The 18743-nt window shown below is 38.7% G+C and overlaps 1 protein-coding gene across 3 annotated transcripts in view; it reads left to right on the top strand.

Annotated features, from left to right (window-relative positions):
• ncor2 (nuclear receptor corepressor 2) overlaps positions 1 to 18743 on the top strand; it is a 116042-nt gene that overhangs the window by 87786 nt on the left and 9513 nt on the right. For 2 of the 3 annotated variants that reach the window (XM_058785918.1, XM_058785917.1), the window contains exons 18-37: positions 1209 to 1351; positions 1442 to 1580; positions 4555 to 4972; positions 5418 to 5523; positions 6965 to 7205; positions 8753 to 8800; positions 9160 to 9321; positions 10755 to 10867; positions 11025 to 11127; positions 11208 to 11306; positions 11425 to 11528; positions 12894 to 13041; positions 13126 to 13248; positions 13353 to 13427; positions 13523 to 13737; positions 16354 to 16714; positions 16801 to 17010; positions 17744 to 17998; positions 18238 to 18333; positions 18431 to 18685. In XM_058785918.1, coding sequence (XP_058641901.1) covers positions 1209 to 1351; positions 1442 to 1580; positions 4555 to 4972; positions 5418 to 5523; positions 6965 to 7205; positions 8753 to 8800; positions 9160 to 9321; positions 10755 to 10867; positions 11025 to 11127; positions 11208 to 11306; positions 11425 to 11528; positions 12894 to 13041; positions 13126 to 13248; positions 13353 to 13427; positions 13523 to 13737; positions 16354 to 16714; positions 16801 to 17010; positions 17744 to 17998; positions 18238 to 18333; positions 18431 to 18685 — 3414 coding nt within the window. The remainder of the gene's footprint in view (positions 1 to 1208; positions 1352 to 1441; positions 1581 to 4554; positions 4973 to 5417; positions 5524 to 6964; positions 7206 to 8752; positions 8801 to 9159; positions 9322 to 10754; positions 10868 to 11024; positions 11128 to 11207; positions 11307 to 11424; positions 11529 to 12893; positions 13042 to 13125; positions 13249 to 13352; positions 13428 to 13522; positions 13738 to 16353; positions 16715 to 16800; positions 17011 to 17743; positions 17999 to 18237; positions 18334 to 18430; positions 18686 to 18743) is intronic. The other variant, XM_058785919.1, reaches the window with a different exon arrangement.

Here is an 18743-nt window from a genome sequence, read left to right as displayed (position 1 = left end):
GAAGATGAATGAAACCTGCATTTCAGGAAGTTTAGGACAGTGTTTGACCCTTCACTGGATTTAACCGCTACTTTGCCATTTGTTGGATTGGGCAAGAATGGAGTTTCCTTGACTTTTGACCTGTTATATAGAAGTACTTCTGGGTAATTGTGTATGTGTACATTGCTAAGCAGGCTTTTATTTAAGCAGCCTTTGCACTGCAGTGTCTGTGTGTTTGCCATGTTACATAGATTAGGATGTGCGTGCGTTTCTGACAAACAACTGGAAGTTTGAAGAATAAACAGACAGAAACAAGGATCAGAGATGGTGAGGATAAGCATACAAATCAGACATCAAATGATTTCTTGCTTTGCTTGTTTGTATCTCACTAAGGGCATTTTTTTTGCACTTACACTCTTCATTTTATCTCTCCATCTCATTCTCTCCATCCCTGTGCAATCCACACTGACTGTCTTGTAGCTTTGATGTGGTGGGCAGCAGTGCTTTATTGTGGTCACTAGCGATATAAATCAAAGCAGCTATTTAGACTGGACAAGATAGGTTCCTAATGTGAAGCTAAGCAGCACACAACGACTTGGCTGATGTCTGCTGAGCGTTAGCTTGGTGTTAAATGATTGAGAACAGTTCATGTCAGGCTGTTGCCCCACTTTCCTTCTTCAGATGGCAAGCGGCAGCACATGATCTTTGACCTTTTATTGAGATTTTTCTTAATGACGACACGAGGCTGGGCAAATGGGAATGCTCGAGGCTTCCGTTACCCAGCGCACAGGGATTTTGTGTGTTAGTGTTGAAAGATATTGTCTGTTAGGCAGTGTGTAATATAAATCTTATATAAACTGTAACAGCCTTGGTGCTGCCCTATTTTGAGTGCATGTGACTTAGTGGGACACCAGGTAGGGGGAGAAAAATGAGACCTACACATACACTACTGTTAAAAAGTTTGGGACCAAGGATGCATTGATTTGATTTCAAATACTTGTTTTCTATTTAAAAATGCAGTTGCAGTTAATCGGTCTGGCCATTATAGTGGTCTCCTCATCATTTCCCATTCTCTGTATCAATAAAGGGACATTTTAGTTGCGTCATGCAGACGGTGAACGCTGCCTCTCGTGCGTTGAAATAACTGTGACGATAGTTACGCTATTACTCATAGTTCTGTTCCTGTTTCTACGTTAGTAAAGTGAGAATGTTCCTTCTTACTTTCATAGGTCTGCTCCAGTATGGCAGAAATTGGTCCGCTATCGCCAAGATGGTGGGCTCCAAAACAGTCTCCCAGTGCAAGAACTTCTACTTTAACTACAAGAAGAGACAGAAACTGGATGAGATTCTGCAACAGCATAAAATAAAATCGGTCAGTTCTTAGAGAGTGCGGGTTGAATTATTTATAATCGTCAGTAGTATTGGTTTCATGTTGTTGTTTTTGTGCTTGTGTTTGTTGTAGGAGAAAGAGCGTAAGGCCAGACGTAAAGGTAAAGCTCTTCAGAACGAGGAGGCCAGCGCTCCATCTGCTGCAGAGGAAGAGGAGATGGAGGGATCGGGAGTCAGCGGCAATGAGGAGGAGGCTCAGGAGGACGGAGAGGGTATGGACGCAAACACTTGCTTCTTGCACACTCGCACAGCCACATCATCATGCAGTAATTATTACACAAAGACTAATGTCCATTTAAACACAGTCATTTGTTGCACATTACTCATTGACGTGTGTAATGGAAGTAATGAAGCTCAGAGTTAAGATCTGAGAAACAAATGAACAGTTTGGTAATTATGTTATCAGCCGTAGCTATGAAACAATTCACACTGAAACCAAACACCTCTGAGGTTTTGTGGTTGCCGGGAAGTCCCACAGCAGCTCGAATCAAACGGCAGAGTGCTTTTCTCAGAATATCAGGAACACGTGGCTTAGACTCACCTATGACCTCACCCGTGATACAACCCTGACCTACTTTTGTCAAGTTCTCAGAAAGAGGCGACGCTCTCTGTGCAAGCATGAATTGCTTTTCCGGGAGAGCAGAGTTTTGTGAAGTGGTTGTGTTATAGCGGAGCGATCAAACTGTCTAGGTGTCAAAGTGTGTTGTGCGGTGGACGTCGTACTTCCACAAGAGCGCCAGGCAGCAATGAAACAAATGCTTTGTGCTGTGTGTTTGGCAATCAGGTGTGGCTTGCCGATAAATGGCTTTCGTAAGCTTTCATAAAGCCATATTTATCAGGTCAAAGCTTGTGAAAGAAAGCCAGCAAGGGAAGTGCTTATTATGTTATGGTTATTGTGTAATTACATCCAGCTGGGAGAGCACACTCAACGGCTGGGATTTGTTATGCCAGTGGGAAAATGAGGCTTATCATAATCCCCTGCTGTGTATTTACTAGTTACGTTTACTTTTTGATTTGACAAAGGACATGTTAGATTTAAATAAGTAAAGATTTTTTCTGTGCCCCTGGATGATTTTAAAATGAAACCGTTTTGAAAATCGTTCAATTTTAAAGGACATGCTATATTAGCTTTTGTTGTTTTATGGTATCTGTTTAATGGAAAACTTTTTTCTACTTTTTCAAGAGTGAAGAAATGTTACATTTGTCAGAATTTCACCATTTTGGGATTTTTAACTTCCTCTTCTTAATTTATTAAATAAATTAACGTTAGGTGACTCCTTTGTAGGGATGGATACTGAGAACCTGTATTTTTTTGGACTGGTACGTAATTGGGTCAATACCGGACTACCGATAAGCTTCAGAACAAACGATACTGTTATCGATACTTGCGTTGTTTTATCTCCGTATACTTCAATGTTAATGGCGAATTAGAAGCTGCTGCTTGTCATTTTCACTGAATGATTTTAATTTGTGTGCTGCTCTGACGTGAACTTATTCAGAGCGAGTTACACCTGAAGCCTGCGTAATCTAAAAGTCCGGTCAAACAGCACCTGATTACTTGGTTATCTTAGTTATCGTCTGATTGCGCTAATATTGTCAAAAACACACAAGGTTTACATATAAACACAGTTATGTCTAAAGTGAAAGTAAACAGTTGAGGGAGAAACGGATGCGTTCTCTTAAAGGGACAAAACTAAACATGCTGCCGATTGTCATTAAAGGGATAATTCACCCTAAAATGAATATTCTGTCATTATTTACTCACTGTCATGTTGTACCAAAACAGGATTAATTTTCATTCTTGTGCTGAACACAAAAGAAGATATTCAGAAGAATGTGGGTAACCAAACAGCTGCTGGTCCCCACTGACTTTGATAGTAGAAAAAAAACAAAAAAAACATGGAAGTCACTGGGGACCAGCAACTGTTTGGTTTCCCACATTCTTCAAAATAACTGTTATGTTCAACAGAAGAAAGAAACTCATTCAGGTTTAAAACAAACTTGAGAGTGAGTAAATGATGACACAATTTTCATTTATGGGTGAACAATTCCTTTAATGTTAATGAAATAAAACACAGAGAAAAATAACTCACTGCTCCTGACTGAAGAACTTTAATACAGTTGCTGAAGTTTTTTTTTTTTTAAAGTACCGGTATCGATAAGCAGTATCGGTATCAGTATCGATAAAACGTAAACGATACCCATCCCTACTCCTTTGTACTTTCATTTGCCTAAAAATCATATTATTATTGAAAGTGGTCTTTGGTTCTTATAAGTGTAGTTTATAGTAATCACTGTCCCAATACTGCTGTGCATTCCACTAATCCTTTCAGAGGAGAAGCATTTCTAAAAATGTTTGTTTGGTTATGATGAAAATGAGACAGCGGTCAGAAAATTATTTTAAAAACAGTTGCTTTTCTTTTTAAGTTAATTGACAGCTTAATTCCGTTAAATGTTTGATCATAATCAAACACAATTTACTATATATCACCATCACATACACTACTGTTCAAAGATTTGGGATCAGTATGTTTTTTGAAAGATATTATTTTATTCTGAAAGGTTGCATTTTAAATTGATCAAAAGTGAGTGTAAGACATTTATAATGTTACAAAAAAAACTATTTAAAATGCTGTTCTTACAAACTTTCCAATAATCGAAGAATCCTTAAGTGCATCATGGTTTCCACAAAAATATTAATTAGCACACTTGTTTCAGCATTGATAAAGAAACATTTCATGAGCAGCAAATCATATTATAATTGATTTCTGAAAGATCATGACACACTGAAGACTGGATGCTGCTGAAAACTCAACTTCGCCATCACAGGGTAAAATATCATTTTAAAATAGATCCAAATCTATCTATAATCTGTAATTTTTCACAAATTAATACAAATAAGAAACTTCTTTCAAAAACATTAAAAGAAGCTTACCACCCCCAAATTTTTGAACAGTAGTGTACTTTACCAAAATTTAAGTTATGATGTCCATAATCAGATCTATATTCCAGAACATGGAAGAAATGTTTTAACATGGATAAAACAAATCATAGAATTTTCAAGGGCCCCATATTGAAAAATGAAGTGCCTAAAACAAATGCCTTACCAATCAAACCACACTTAACAGATCAGCTGAAATTCATGTCCTGCCCTCTTACGATGTTTACGATGTTCTTTTTTTTCAGGTGGAGCCAATAACAGCTCAGACACCGAGAGCCTCCCTTCCCCACGCTCCTCAGATGACAGCAAGGTCAAAGAAGAGGGCTCGACACGGCCTAAAACTGCACCCAACGCCTCTTCCTCCTCGTCCTCCACGGACAAGGACATGGCAGCTACAGAGATGGGGCCGGATGAAAAGCCAAAAATGGAGAAAGGAGAAATGGAACAGGGAGGAGTGAAGCAGGAGGTAAAGACCGAACCCGGGGAGTGTGATAAGGAGGCAGCAGGAGAAGATAAGAAGCCTCCTGCTCTGGAGGTGGAGGAGGGCAAGAAAGAGGTCAAAAAGAAAGAGCATGGAGGAAAGAGCGGAGCTCAAGACAGCGACTCCAGCGCCACATGCAGCGCTGATGAGGTGGAGGAGACGGAAAGCTCAGAGAAGAACAGGTGAGAGTTTGCATGTGTGTGTATGAGAGTGAGGGGTGATTGGTTGCTTGGGTGGGGTCTGATGTGTTTTGTGGTTAAGGAGGCTGGGATTGTTGATTTGTCCTGTAGGACTCTATTTTTTCCATGACAGCAAACACTGTATATGTTGGCCGAGTCAGGGGAAACATTAGCCTGTGTGCTTGCCAAACATAACAGAGCGAGAAGTGTGTGTGTCTGTCTGGCTGTCTTTTGTGTATTTTGCATTTTACATTTCCATAAGACTGCATGTGGAAAGTCTATATTTGTTTATGTGTGTTGCGATGATGATTAAGTGTGTGTGTTTGTGGTTTTGTGGCATTAATGGGCTGTTTACAAAGAGAGTAAATAAGAGAGAATGAGGCTCTGACCATATTAAGCAATAACTCTTCTCTGCTCTTCTCACTCTCAACACAATGACGTCTGCTAGGCCGAGTTTGTTGAGTTTCGCCCATGATGGAGTGATCGCTTCTACAGTTCAGAAACCGCTGGGCCTCAAACTGCTCAAGCAGAGAGCAGCCGCTATACCTCCCATGGTACGTACCTACCCATACTGACATTCGTCTTTGTTTTCAGTCACTTGTGGTTTGAAATTCATGAGATTTTCATGTTAACAACGGGCATATCTGGCCATATTACGCAGATTAGCATCTTCTCTCCATGTTGCCATGGTTACTAAGGCTGTTTTTATTCCCATGAGATGCTAGTTTTCCACCTCTACTCTTAGCTATTCAGACACTCATGATGAGCTAACAGCCAGAACGTCAGAGCTCTGGCAAGAGGAGAGGTGTGGAAACTGATATGCGCTGTTTTAAAAGGAGCTTGCGTGGTGTATGGTGTTAGTCTCAACAAAACGGGCGTAATTGTTTTAAATGACTCAAACAGGTTGTTTTTGTTGCTGTTCGTTTAAGACTGTATGTAAATCACCTCTGTTATGATTGATTAGCCTTTTGTGAACACCACCCTGTTTAAAGACAATGATTGTGGATGTGGGTGGTCATTAGGGGTGTGCAATATTTATTTTCTATGATAACACCGTATTTGTTGTTTTAATGATGTGTGAGCTGACATTATCAAGTATGTTCCTCACTCAAAACATGTCTGTGATGTATTCTAGTATAATGTAGTTAAAATACCTATGTGAGTTTTTGTGGTGTGTGTGTGTATATATGTGTGTGTGTGTATATATATATATATGTATATATGTATATATGTATATATGTATATATGTATATATATATATATGTATATATATATATATATATATATATATATATATATATATATATATATATATATATATAGTTAGTTAGTTAGTTAAGCAATTTTATCAGCATTTTTATACAGTTTACTGATTTTATACCAATCAATAAACAACAAAGTTAATATTGAGAGTTATGCTTAGAATATTGTCTGTTTTTGCTGTATTTCCACAAAGAAAATAACCATACACAACATTTCGTTACTCAACGAGTTTGCTTTTTTTTTTTTAATCGGGTGAGTTAATGGTTCAGTGACCCATTCATGAAGACAGTCACTTGCTTCATTCCTGAATTAATCAGCCATTTTAACAAATCTGTTTAATGAATGACTCAATGACTCACTCATTAAGACAGTGACTTGCCACCACCAGTTGGTGTTTTTAGCTCCATAGATGATGCATGCGTCTAATAAGGTTGGAAAATATTGCTCTTATAAAAGTTAAAAAATCCTGGAAAAAATTACTTTGCCCTCTTAAATGTGATTGTTGTCACTGCTGTGAACTAACCGCCACACAGAATGTAGCCTGTAAATATATACAGGCCAAAACCAGCCAAGGTACCAGCACAAAAAACACTAAGCAAAATATTGTCTAAATTATTGTTAGTAGAAAATGTCAAGATAGATAGATATAATATGATATATAATATGACTGCAAGGGATGTGTGATACTTGCCAAACAAAAAAAAAAAAAACATTTTGTGCCTCTGCTTGTAGATGCCAGAGGTGTCGTTAGCAGGACGCGATAACCGGCCCGGGTTGCTGGGGAAGCAGCAGGCTATGCCCCACGCTCTTGCATTGTACCAGCAGCAGATTACCATGGCACATGAATCTTCCCAGGAGGCCAAACAGCAACAACCACAGCCAACCAAATCTCAGCATAACACAGGGGGCGGAGACTCAAGCAGCCCACGGGTCAGGACTCGCAGCCCTGGTGTCTCTGACAGAGAGAGAGAAGGTAAGCTGGTCTTTATCCCTCTGTTCCTTATCTTTTCATCTATTCTTTCAGTTCGTTTTCCTCTCCAGCTTTCTCAACCACCATTGTTTTGCTCGGTTGTGTCTACTACACCAATTAAGCAAGCTCTGATGTGTGTGTCTGTACACGTGGAGTGAGCTGTAGGGTTGTTGCCTTTTTGAGTGCAGTGAATAGTGTTGGTTGTAAATATAGTAAAAAAAGGGCAGTGTATATTTAGCCAAGGCCCGACCACCTAGATGGACAGCTAGTGAACCAACTTTGTTACTTGACATGTGCAATCATGAAATTGATGCTGTTTTAGTAACAGCTTGATGTGCAACAAAGTGGTGACAGGTTTTACAGGCAAAGGGTGTATCACATTTACTGTTGTTTGACAAATTTTCAGAGGCAAAATCATTTCAAATGGTCATGAATTTCGCATTAAGGTGAAACATTTCCTCATACAGATTCAAGGTTTCAAGTTGGTCTCACAGGTTCTCCAAGGTGACCAACAGAAAGATGCTTGGTTTGAAAGTGTGAGCTGTGCTTCATTCATCACTACACTATTGACCATAGATTAATCTATGTGCCTGCAAAATAGTGCTGAAATTTTTCCGCGATCCACCTAAACACAGAAGAAGTCAAATCTTGAATTTATTAAATATTAAAACCAACTGAAACTATACTGAAATTGAAAACCAAAATACAGCAAAAAATAGTCTTTTTAAAAGGTTCAAAACTGTAATAACCTTGCCAGTGCTTACTCTCTGAACACGCATTGAAAGCACAATAGATTTGTGACCATACTGGTATGAGCTGAGATAAGTGATTCTTATTTTGTGTAATGTCCATCAGACATGATTTCATATTTATTACACTGCTCTTTGGCAAATTTGATTCTGAAAGGCCAGTTGCAGAATTCTGCCAGCAAATGTGTTTTGTATAATGACCACTGAAGTGTATAATTGACTTGTTGCCCCTGGCAGTTAATTTTCTACATGGCTATGCTAGTCTGTATATCTCTCGCACCACTCCATGGCCTCTTTCCTCGTTCAAAGTAAAACCATTTCAACCCAAATCAATATTTCATGTTCTATTTTTTTTTTTTTTTTGGGGATTAGCATAATAAATGGGATAATGTACAGTCAGCAGGTCATTTTGGCAGAAAAAAATCTTTTTATTTTACAGTAATTTTTAGACTGACTGTGCATTATCTTTTACTTAAACTCTTGTTTTCTGTATATTCTATATTTCAGTGTATCCCTTTAAAAGTGCAGACAAACTGGTTTAGTTTTTATTTATTTGTTTATTTATTTTATTATTATCGACCGTAACATGATTATCATATAATATCGGTTTTATTGCGTTATTTATGGGAGTCCTCAACAGGGAAATTTCACTTTATTAAAAATAGATTGTTATGGTGTTATTTAATTTGGGCACTCGCAACTAAGATAAGTCACAAAACTGCTCCTTTCGAGTACTTGGAGAGAGAAAGAGAGTCTTGGGTCATGGCCATGTGATGAGCTGCAGTGTGTCTGTCCCTGCAGAGCTGGAGGGGAACGAGAGATGGCTTCAGGCTCTGCTACATGGATTACGTAGGTTTACACACCACACGCATACTCACTGTTGGAGCAGACTCTAATCAAGCGTGTTGATTTCTGGGAGTGTGAATGATTTGCAGATGTGTTTGCATGCCGCTAAGCTCGCAGATTCCAGCTTACAGTGTGTTGATGAGCCTGATGATCTGTGAATGTGTGCGAGGAAGAGTCTGAATAACTGCTATCTGTGTGTTTTCACACTGGAGATTGCTGCTTTTGATGCAGGGGTTGTGATGATTTGAGCTTTGAGATTTTCACCTTCGGTAAAAAAGAGTGTCATAGAATGCTATCCAGTAATTATCTGTTTGACAGTCACCTTTGTATGTTGTTTTTTTTTTTCTTTTCCATGTGTGCAGATAAATCACGGGCATTCTCTCCACTTGCGGATGGTAAAAAGATTCCCGGGGCTGATGACATTCGGGCTGTAGGTCTAGGCCGGCCAGTGATGTCACCGTACCAGCTCTCTCCCAGAGACATGGCCAAACTCAGCCATGAACAGCTGCTACACTACAATCCATGTAAGACAACATAGCCCTGTTAATTAGGTCAATAATAATAATTATTATTATCATAAAATATTATATGTGTGTGTGTGTATATGTATGTATATGTATGTATGTATGTATGTATATGTGTGTGTGTATGTATGTGTGTATATATATATATATATATATATATATATATATATATATATATATATATATATATATATATATAACATATTAGCTAAAATTAAAAAAATGTTAAAGTTTAAAATAATTAATATTTTTATTTGATCAAAAATACTGTCAAAACAATAATATTATTAGGAATTATCATTACAGTTTAAAACAACTGATTTTTGATTTTTTAATATTTAAAAATGCCGATAGAAGATAGTATAGTGTAGCGACAATAGTCTGAGATATTGCCTGTGGCTGATGCCTTTGACGATTGCAAGACTATTATTATTATTATCATCTAATTAGTATTAGGGCTTATTTGTTCCATCATATTTCTTTTTCTGCGTTTCTACGGTGTTGCGCGTTATAACCTGTTTTATCTTACACGATTCCTTGAGTTTAAGAATGCAATGGCCAATCAGAGGTGTTCAGATTTGTCATCGCTGAAACACCGGAGTTTTGTTGTTCAATGCGCACTCGCTGTCTGAATTCTGCTCTGTCGCGAATTCTCTCATCATAAACAATGAAGTGCAGATTTACGTGCGACATTAGTATAAGAGATTGACTAACAAGATATAATGCGTAGTTAATAGATTACATTAGGTTGCTTTTAGCCGTACCCTGGCGTTGGTTCACTCTCCGGCTATTAATCCAAGTAAATAATTTAAGAAATTAGCAAGATAATATTGTGTATTGGCGATCTCACAGGCGAATGATAGGACAATATGGCTATGGAGCATATCACCCAACACTAGTGCAAAGTTGAATTTATAGGAGCCATTACTCCAGTCTTCATCAAACCATAATACATTACAATGTTTGGAGCAGTTACAAAACAAAAGGAAAAAAAGAACAACAACAACAAAAAAAATACTTTGAACTTTCTATTCCTCCAAAAATTCTGAAAAAATATACAGCTTATGCAAAAATATAAATTTTGCAAAATATACAGCTTATGCAAAAATAGTTTTCAACATTGACAATTATAAGAACCATTTTTAATAATTGAGCACCAGTAATTACTGATAATAGATCACCAAATCAGCATATTAGATTGGTAAAATAGAAAACAGTTCATTTAAACTGTGATATTTCACACTATTACTGTTTTTACTGTATTTTTGATCAAATAAATGCAGGCTTGTCGAGCATAAAAGATTTCTTAAAAAAAATTGAAATCTTAATTATTCCCAACTTTTGTCCAGTAGTGTAAATAATACCATTAATAATTTAATCTTTGTTATTAATCTTATTGAGATTATGTGTATTTTTTAATTTCCCTCTTTCAGCATTGGCTCCCCATCTACAGCCACAGGAGAGAATGGCAGCAGTGCGGCCTCTCCATATTCCAGAACCCCCTCCTCTCATCTCCTCTGCCAAACCTGGTGGTTCCATCACACAGGTAAAAGCAGCACATAATCTCTCACAGTACCAATGTTCTTTGGAAGTCATATAACTGGGACCTATCATATTATGTATAATACATTCATAGAGTTTTAATGGCTTGTTAATGTGAACATGCACAATTACACTGGTGTACATATTGTTTTGTATTGCAGGGTACTCCGGTGCAATTGCACAACCCTTCTCATGGCTCTGACCATGGGAAAATCCCAGCACCAGGATCCCTGGCTCTCTCCTGGATGGACCAGAGGAAAATGGGTGAGTTTGAGTCGTGATTGTGAGAGATCACACGTCAACTGTTCATTTTCCATATCCAACATCTCTTTCTGTCTCCTCAGGAGGGTTTCCAGTGGTTAAACAGGAGCAGTTGTCTCCACGCGGGGCCGCCTCCTCTCAGACTGAGAATCTCTCCTCGCAGGACAGCACTACGTCACGGGGTGAGTTTGGGACAAATCATTATCCCTCATCTCAATTCAGTTTTAATTCAAAGAGATTAAAATGCAGAAATAAGGCTCATGTCATGAAGAGATTGAAAACGTTAACTCGCTCTCACAGGCCCCATGCCAGCTGTTCAGGGTGGCAGCATCACGAAGGGCATCCCTGGCACACGTGTGCACCAAGAGCCTTCCATATCATATCGAGGAGGTTCAATCACTCAGGTAAGAAGCTTCTATCTGCCCAGCACACATTTAAAAAATGTTTCTGTTATGTGCAGTTCTCATTCTTGGAATCCTCACATTATAGTGAGAAGTCAGCTCATATAAAAGCCCCTTCAAAAAGCGAATGGAACGGGCAGTTTGTGTCACAGCCATATCACGTCATATTATGACATAACTGGTAATCAGTTGCCATAGCAACAGGTACACAGCGTCCAATCCTATTCTATCCTTTTATTAATGTGTTTGTACGCCTACGCAGTCTGATGTTACTGATCACTCAAGCACGCACTCAATGTGCCAACTGACCTACTGTGACACATTACACGCTCAAGCAAATCAGAATAGGTTAGGACGAGCGTCAGACCAGAGATAAGCTCTGTGTTTAACTCTGTGACATTATTGGCAGATTTATTGGGAGATAAGGAGTCTTTGTCAGTAAGAGTTCACCTGAGATACGGTTATATGCAGCTGACCGACATACGGTGTTATGTAATGCTGAAACATTATCCAGTCCGCCATGTAAAGATCAAACTTTTAAAAATTCATTTCTTGCAACAGTTTGAACAGTTTTTTTGTAGCACAAAATCAACATGATCATATTCTTCATTACTGTAACCTTAAAATATAATTATGAAATACCAGTGACACAAAGTGCTTACTTCCTCTTTTCTCACAACACAAGGGTCAAATCAGGTCAGGCCCCAGGAAGTCTTGCCCTCCTTGATGTACATTGTAGTCTTCCTAAAATTACAAAGGTTTTGTTTTTTGTTTTTGTGTGGCATGATTTAATAATTTTTTTGTTTGTTTGTTTTTTTACATCTTTTACTCTTAGTTGCCTTTACACACTAAGTTTTTACTTATTACACGCATTACCTTTAAAGACAACATCAAATCAAAATTGACCAGTTACTATCTTTGTAAATTTGCCTAATTTTATAGTTCACATTTTTTTTATTGCATGTTATTCTAAAGTAAATTATTTCATATTTTGCTTACTTTCTCTTATTCTGAAGCAGTTTTTCTGCTGATTGTTTTCTGTTTTTTTTTTTTTTTTTTATTCTTCTTTGTGCATTAAAGTCATTTTGACTGTTTTTATGTAATATTGCCATGTTTATTATAAATGATTTATCCATGCACATCATTATTTTTAAATTCATCTAGTCTTGTAATCTTTCAAAGCATTAACGTCCCCTCCCCCCTCCAAATGACATCTCTTCGTTGATGATGTCTACTCGCAGCAATTGGCAAACAGAAACAATACATTAAAAATAATGTTACATCCTACATTTATTTTTTCCATTAAACAAAGTATCACAAGAAAAAAATGATCATTCTGTTTCAAGCCTTTCCTAACATTTCTTTCAGGGCACTCCTGCAGATGTCTTGTATAAGGGCACAATAACCCGTCTGATCACTGAAGACAGCCCCAACAGAGAGAGAAGCAGAGAAGACACTCCTTCTAAGGGGCACGTAGTCTACGAGGGCATCAGTGGGCACATCCTTTCCTTTGACCGTAAGTGTACACAAACATGCAAATGCTCAAAACATAATAAAGGGAGAAGTTGTTTTTGAATACTGTTTGTGTTTGAACACACAGGGGGTCCAAATTCTAAGGAAGAGGGCCGTGGAGACATGGCTGGGCTGAAGAGGACCTATGAGATGATGGAGGTTGGCATTTCTCGTGGGCCACCCATCAGAGACTCACTATCTGCCGCTGAAGGTGAGCATAATACGCCCTTCTTTAGCAAGCATGGATAACAGAGTTCCACTGTTAATCCTTTTTCCAGTTAACGTTCCTTCACCTGCCGTTTCTCTCTTTTGCAGGCTTGATCAGTCGAGCAATGCCTCACGAGCGTGATAGTCCTCATCTGCACCACATCCGTGGATCCATATCCCAAGGTCAGCATGATCTCAGAAACTCCACCTCAACTGATCACCTTTAGCTCTTGCTCTCATTTCCTTGGTCTTACATCTTTTTTTTTTCTCTCTCCCAGGAATCCCGCGGGATGACTGTCAGCGCCGGGAGGTTAAACAGATGAAAAGAGAGGGTTCGCCATCACCCCGTGGCCCTGGTCATCCTACTGACACTCTTAAATCACGCCCTCACGAGAGTATGGTGACCACCGTCAAAGAGGGAGGACGCTCCATTCACCTGATCCCTCCTGAGGGGGTTGTGATAGGCAAGCCTAAGGAGGGTTCAATCACCCAGGTGACTGGCTTTGATTGGTGTTTTCTTGGTATGGTAGGATATCTGACAAGTATACAGTATAATCCTGAAAGTAAAACACTTTTCTTACCATGTTTATTTCATATTTTGAGGTTTTGCCTGAAACTGCTGAAAATACACTAGGGCTATACTGCCCTACAAAGGCAAAAGACTTTAACTCGCTAGAGTGTGAAACTGAGAAAAATTACTTTAACGTTTTTTTACTTGTCCAGCCAAATTAATTATAGGTAGGACACTGGAAATTTGGCAATTAGATGTTTTAGTAATGAAAATTATCTACATTAAAAAAATTGTAAGATCAAACTTGATTTTTAGCCCTATTTTGAAGTTAATGTACTCTGCCTTTGCATTGTCTGCAAAAAGTGAGCAGTCACACCAAGGCAAAAGACCGTTTCACCATTTACAAAATCGTTATAGTAACACCTGTATAAAATCTAGTGATCATGGGGCTATTGCATATAGTAATGTGACTGTATTATTATTATTATTATTATTATTTTGACCGTAACAAGCAGACTAAATGTAAAACGTGAGTGGATACCGTTTTGCAACCAATTTATTTGCTATGCTCAGTAATGTAAAAGAATGCTAGACAAAGCATAATTGCTTATATCGACTTGAATGAAAATGGCCTAACCTAAAAGAACGACTTCTGGATTGATGTAAACGCCAGAGAGCAGGAATAATGCTCAGAAATGCTTGTGGATTAAACATCTCCGACCATGTTCAGCGCCATGGATTGATTTTTATCGGGTTACAAGAAAAGGTAGGATATGGATTTAATTGCGAACTGTTAGGCTACTGATTTTAAGAATGATCATGCTACATGCTACAGCATTCAAGTACGCACGCATCCAACTAGAAGTGACAGCCTGGTGAATAATCTGCATTATAAAAAGAAAAAATAATAATATTCACGATTTTGTATTGCTGCCAAGGTGTCTAGTCTTTACAGTGCTATGTTATATGGAGCTGTTTGGTAGATCGCGATCTATCTAATTAGTTTGTCTGCACCCTAATTAAAATGTGGCATACTTTAATGGACAGAAAAGAAAAAAAAAGGCAGAACACCGCACCGTAACTTCATTTTGACGAACACTGTAACTGGTGTTATACGGTGTTCTGCCTTGGGTTCTCCGGGGCTTTTTGAAGTTACGGTTGAGACGACCCATTATTTTCTCAGAAAAACAACGAAATTGACTCAAGATATTTATGTACATGATAAAGGATGTCTTGAATGTCCCAAAAATATAATTTACTCATTTTCGACAAAAATTGAAGTTACGGTCTTTTGCCTTTGCACAGCAGTATAAATACTGAAATTTCCAAAATTATGAGGACTAGGAATTTATTGTTTTGCGGAACAAACAACTCTTCCCATTTCTTCTGGATCAAAATCCTTACATTTTTCATGCTATAAATTCTTTAATAGGTTGTTCATTAAAACTGCAGTCCGTAAGTTTTGCCTATTTGTCGCCATCTCTGTTTGAAAACCTGGTATTGCAGTTACTTGCGGAATTATCTTGCTTGCGTGGGGTTGTGAGTCGGCACAGCTCCAGCACGGATGAATCTAATGTTTTGAGGTGAATGTGTAGCAGTCAGTCACCGCACTGTTGTGGATGTTAACTGTACTTCGCAATCACAGATTCTATCCTACGTCTTGGAATATATGACCCAAATAAGAATTTTCACCGGATATTGTAAGTAACAAGTCTGCCACGTTTGTTCTGACCAGCTGAGGAAAAAAGCATTACCATAAATCGTGCTACCAATGGTGATTTAATCTAAAGATTGGTTAGCTCATATCACATCAAACTGTGCAGATTATTATTATTGTTATACTTTATTCTGAAATTAACAACATCAGCATTGCGTAACTGAGTATAGTGTGTATTAGCGTGTAGTTTTCAATTTCTGTACAGTCTAATCTAATTGTCATGCCATTCAAATTTCATATTAAGAAATTCTTTCAACCCAAAAAGCAAACTATGCTCCCTTCAAACTGGTTTTCTTTAAAATACAAATCTTGCGTCATCTCAGGCTATCTGTAATCAGAAGCACATTTAAAACTGGAATATAATTTAATTTCATTCACATGTGTTTCATAAACACAATCTTTTTTGGATTACAATCCACTATCAAAATGATACATTTAATTATTCTAGCTGCTGTGAGAAAAGGCTATAAACGATCCGTCGCCTGCAGGATCCTCGCATACAATGTAGCCTACTAGCCGGGACAACAACTTTGTTTACAGACGTGACGTAATGACGCAGTGCCATGCTTGAATTTCCCATGAAAGCCTACCCGTACCACTCAAATTAGAAAACATTCTAAAAAGCTAACCGTTGTGAATCGGGCAACGGTAAGGCAATAGTTTTGAACACTGGCTGGTTATGTACTTGCTCAAATATTGATTTCGGATCATTTTTAACCAAAAAAAAGTTACGGACTGCAGCTTTAAATACATTCAAAAATATAAAGAAAATCTAAAAGTAACAAGACTTGTTAAAATGTTGCCTTTACAGTATACATTAAACATCAATACTCAGCCCTATGTCAAATTAACTGAATATTCACTAAATGTGTGTTCTACAGGGCACCCCTCTGAAACAAGAGCCTGTTGGCTCATCCAAGCGCCATGATGTGCGGTCCATCATCGCCAGCTCTCCTCGGCCTTACTCTGGACTGTCCTCTCATCTAGAGCTCAGGCCCGAGCACAGAGGGTCTGACAGGGCCCGCTATGAGGAGGTAGGGAGCAAATCACGACCCAGCGCTGTAGTCAGCACCCCCGGCTCTCTGTCCCGTACTTCTCCATTGGCACTTAGTGGAGAGCAGAGCAGCAGACCCCACCACAGTCCAGTGGGCTATGAAGATCACAAAAGATCCGGCTACCCTCCGGCCTCGCACAGAGCCTCTCCACTGTCCGGCAGAGAAACCTCACAGCGTGCACATGAAGGTATCATGTTCAACCAATCACTGGCTTTCAGGAGCTGGTGGTAGTTTGTATGGTCTTTAAATGTTGTTTCACTGTCTGTGACTTAGGTTCTAGTAAGGCCCAGCAGCAGGAGAGAAAAGCCACTCCCACCCCTCGAGAGGTGAGCTCCACTAAGTCTCCACTGTCTGTTGGTGAGCACACTGCGTCTTTGGCCTACGAGAGGATCTTGCAGGGGCTGGGAACGGATATGTACCGTGGCCAGATACCTCTACAATTTGACCCTGCAACTCTGCCCAGGGGAATCCCGATTGAGCCAGGTATTTGCAGTTTAGCAGCACAAATATTAGGGTGCAAATTGCCATGATTATGGAATACTTGGAAATATCAGGGAACGTGTGATTTCCAGACCAGTAAAATGTTTTTTTTTTTTTTTATTATTATTAAAATGTATAATGATATCAGGGTATTTCCCATTTTATTTATATATTAAATGTTTAAAATTACACACATGCTACCTTTCAAAATTTTGGGGTCAGTAAAAAAAAAAAAAAAGTTTTTAATTAGCACGTTTATTTAGCAGGGATGCTTTAAATTGATCAAAATTGACTGTAAAGACATTTATAATGTTAGAAAAGATTTCTATTTTAAATAAACACTGTTCTTTTCAACTTCATATTTAAAGAATCCTGGAAAAATTAAGCAGCACATCTGTTTTCAACATTGATAATAGCACGTTTCTTAAGCACCAAATCATCATACTAAAATGATTTCAGAAATATCATGTGACACTGAAGACTGGAGTATTGATTGCTGAAACTTAAGCTTTGAATCACAGGAATAAACCACATTTTAAAATATATTAAAATAGAAGACAGTTGTTTTAAATTATTAACTTTTTACTGTATTTTTGAACAAATAAATGCAGCCTTGGTGAACAAAATAGACTTGAACAAACTGTCCCCAAACTTATATTTGAAAATAATTGTAGTATATCATGCATTATGTAATGTATTTGTCAGTTGGCTTTGACTTTGTGTCTTGTCTCCACAGCAGCGTATTACCTGCCCCGTCACCTGCCCCCTGGCCCTGGCTATCCTCACCACTACCCACCCTACCTGATCAGAGGTTTCCCTGAAACAGCAGCCCTGGAGAACAGACAAACGCTCTTCAATGACTACATTACCTCCCAGCAGATGCACCAGTGGCCAGCCGCTGCTGCCATGGCTGCCCAGAGACCGGACCTGCTCAGAGGCCTAACACCTCGAGAGCAGTCTCTTAACTTAGCCTACTCACCCACACCCAGAGGTGAGGGGTCCTTAAGGGGGCTTTAGTCCTTCACATATTTTAAACCTTCTAAAAAAAATAGAGCACAATTTAAGTCATTATTCACTGACAATTGCATGATAGTTAGTAAACAATGGTATATTTAATTTTTTTGGAGAACTATTCCAAATAACCTGGTCATGTAGCTGAATACAAAAATAAAAACATGTTACATACTTATGATCATCAGAGGCACGTTAATTTTTTCCGTCCATTTGCAGGAACATCCGCATCTCCCATGGATCGTATCACATACATCCCAGGAACCTCTCCAGCTTTCCCCAGCGGAGCCTACAACACATCTCCCATCTCACCAGGTACAAAGCAACACACTCACTCAAACAAATAAGATGGCGATTTAAAACTAATTTTCTTTATAAGTGCCATTCACTTTATACCTCTATTTCTCAACAGTGGGAGCCTCTCACATGAGCAAGATCCAAGGCAGTTCGACGTCCTCCGAGAGAGAAAGAGAACGGGAGAGGGAGAGAGAGAGGGAGAGAGAGAGGGAAAGAGAGCGGGAAAGAGAGCGGGATCGTGAGAGAGACCGAGAGCGGGATCGAGAGAGGGACAGAGAACGAGAGAGAGAGCGTGAGAAAGATCGGGACAGAGAAAGAGACAAGTCCCTCGGTCATGGTAACGTGGAACATGCCCCTATATGGAGACCAGGTGAGCACCCTCACTGCCATTTACTTTTAATGTGTACAGCCACATTATGGAACGTCTT

The sequence above is a fragment of the Onychostoma macrolepis genome, chromosome 08 (genome assembly GCF_012432095.1).
Source record: "Onychostoma macrolepis isolate SWU-2019 chromosome 08, ASM1243209v1, whole genome shotgun sequence".
In the NCBI taxonomy this organism is placed as follows: Eukaryota; Metazoa; Chordata; class Actinopteri; order Cypriniformes; family Cyprinidae; genus Onychostoma; species Onychostoma macrolepis.
Note: the sequence above shows the minus strand (reverse complement) of the source record. Positions and strands in the feature narration are given on the sequence as shown.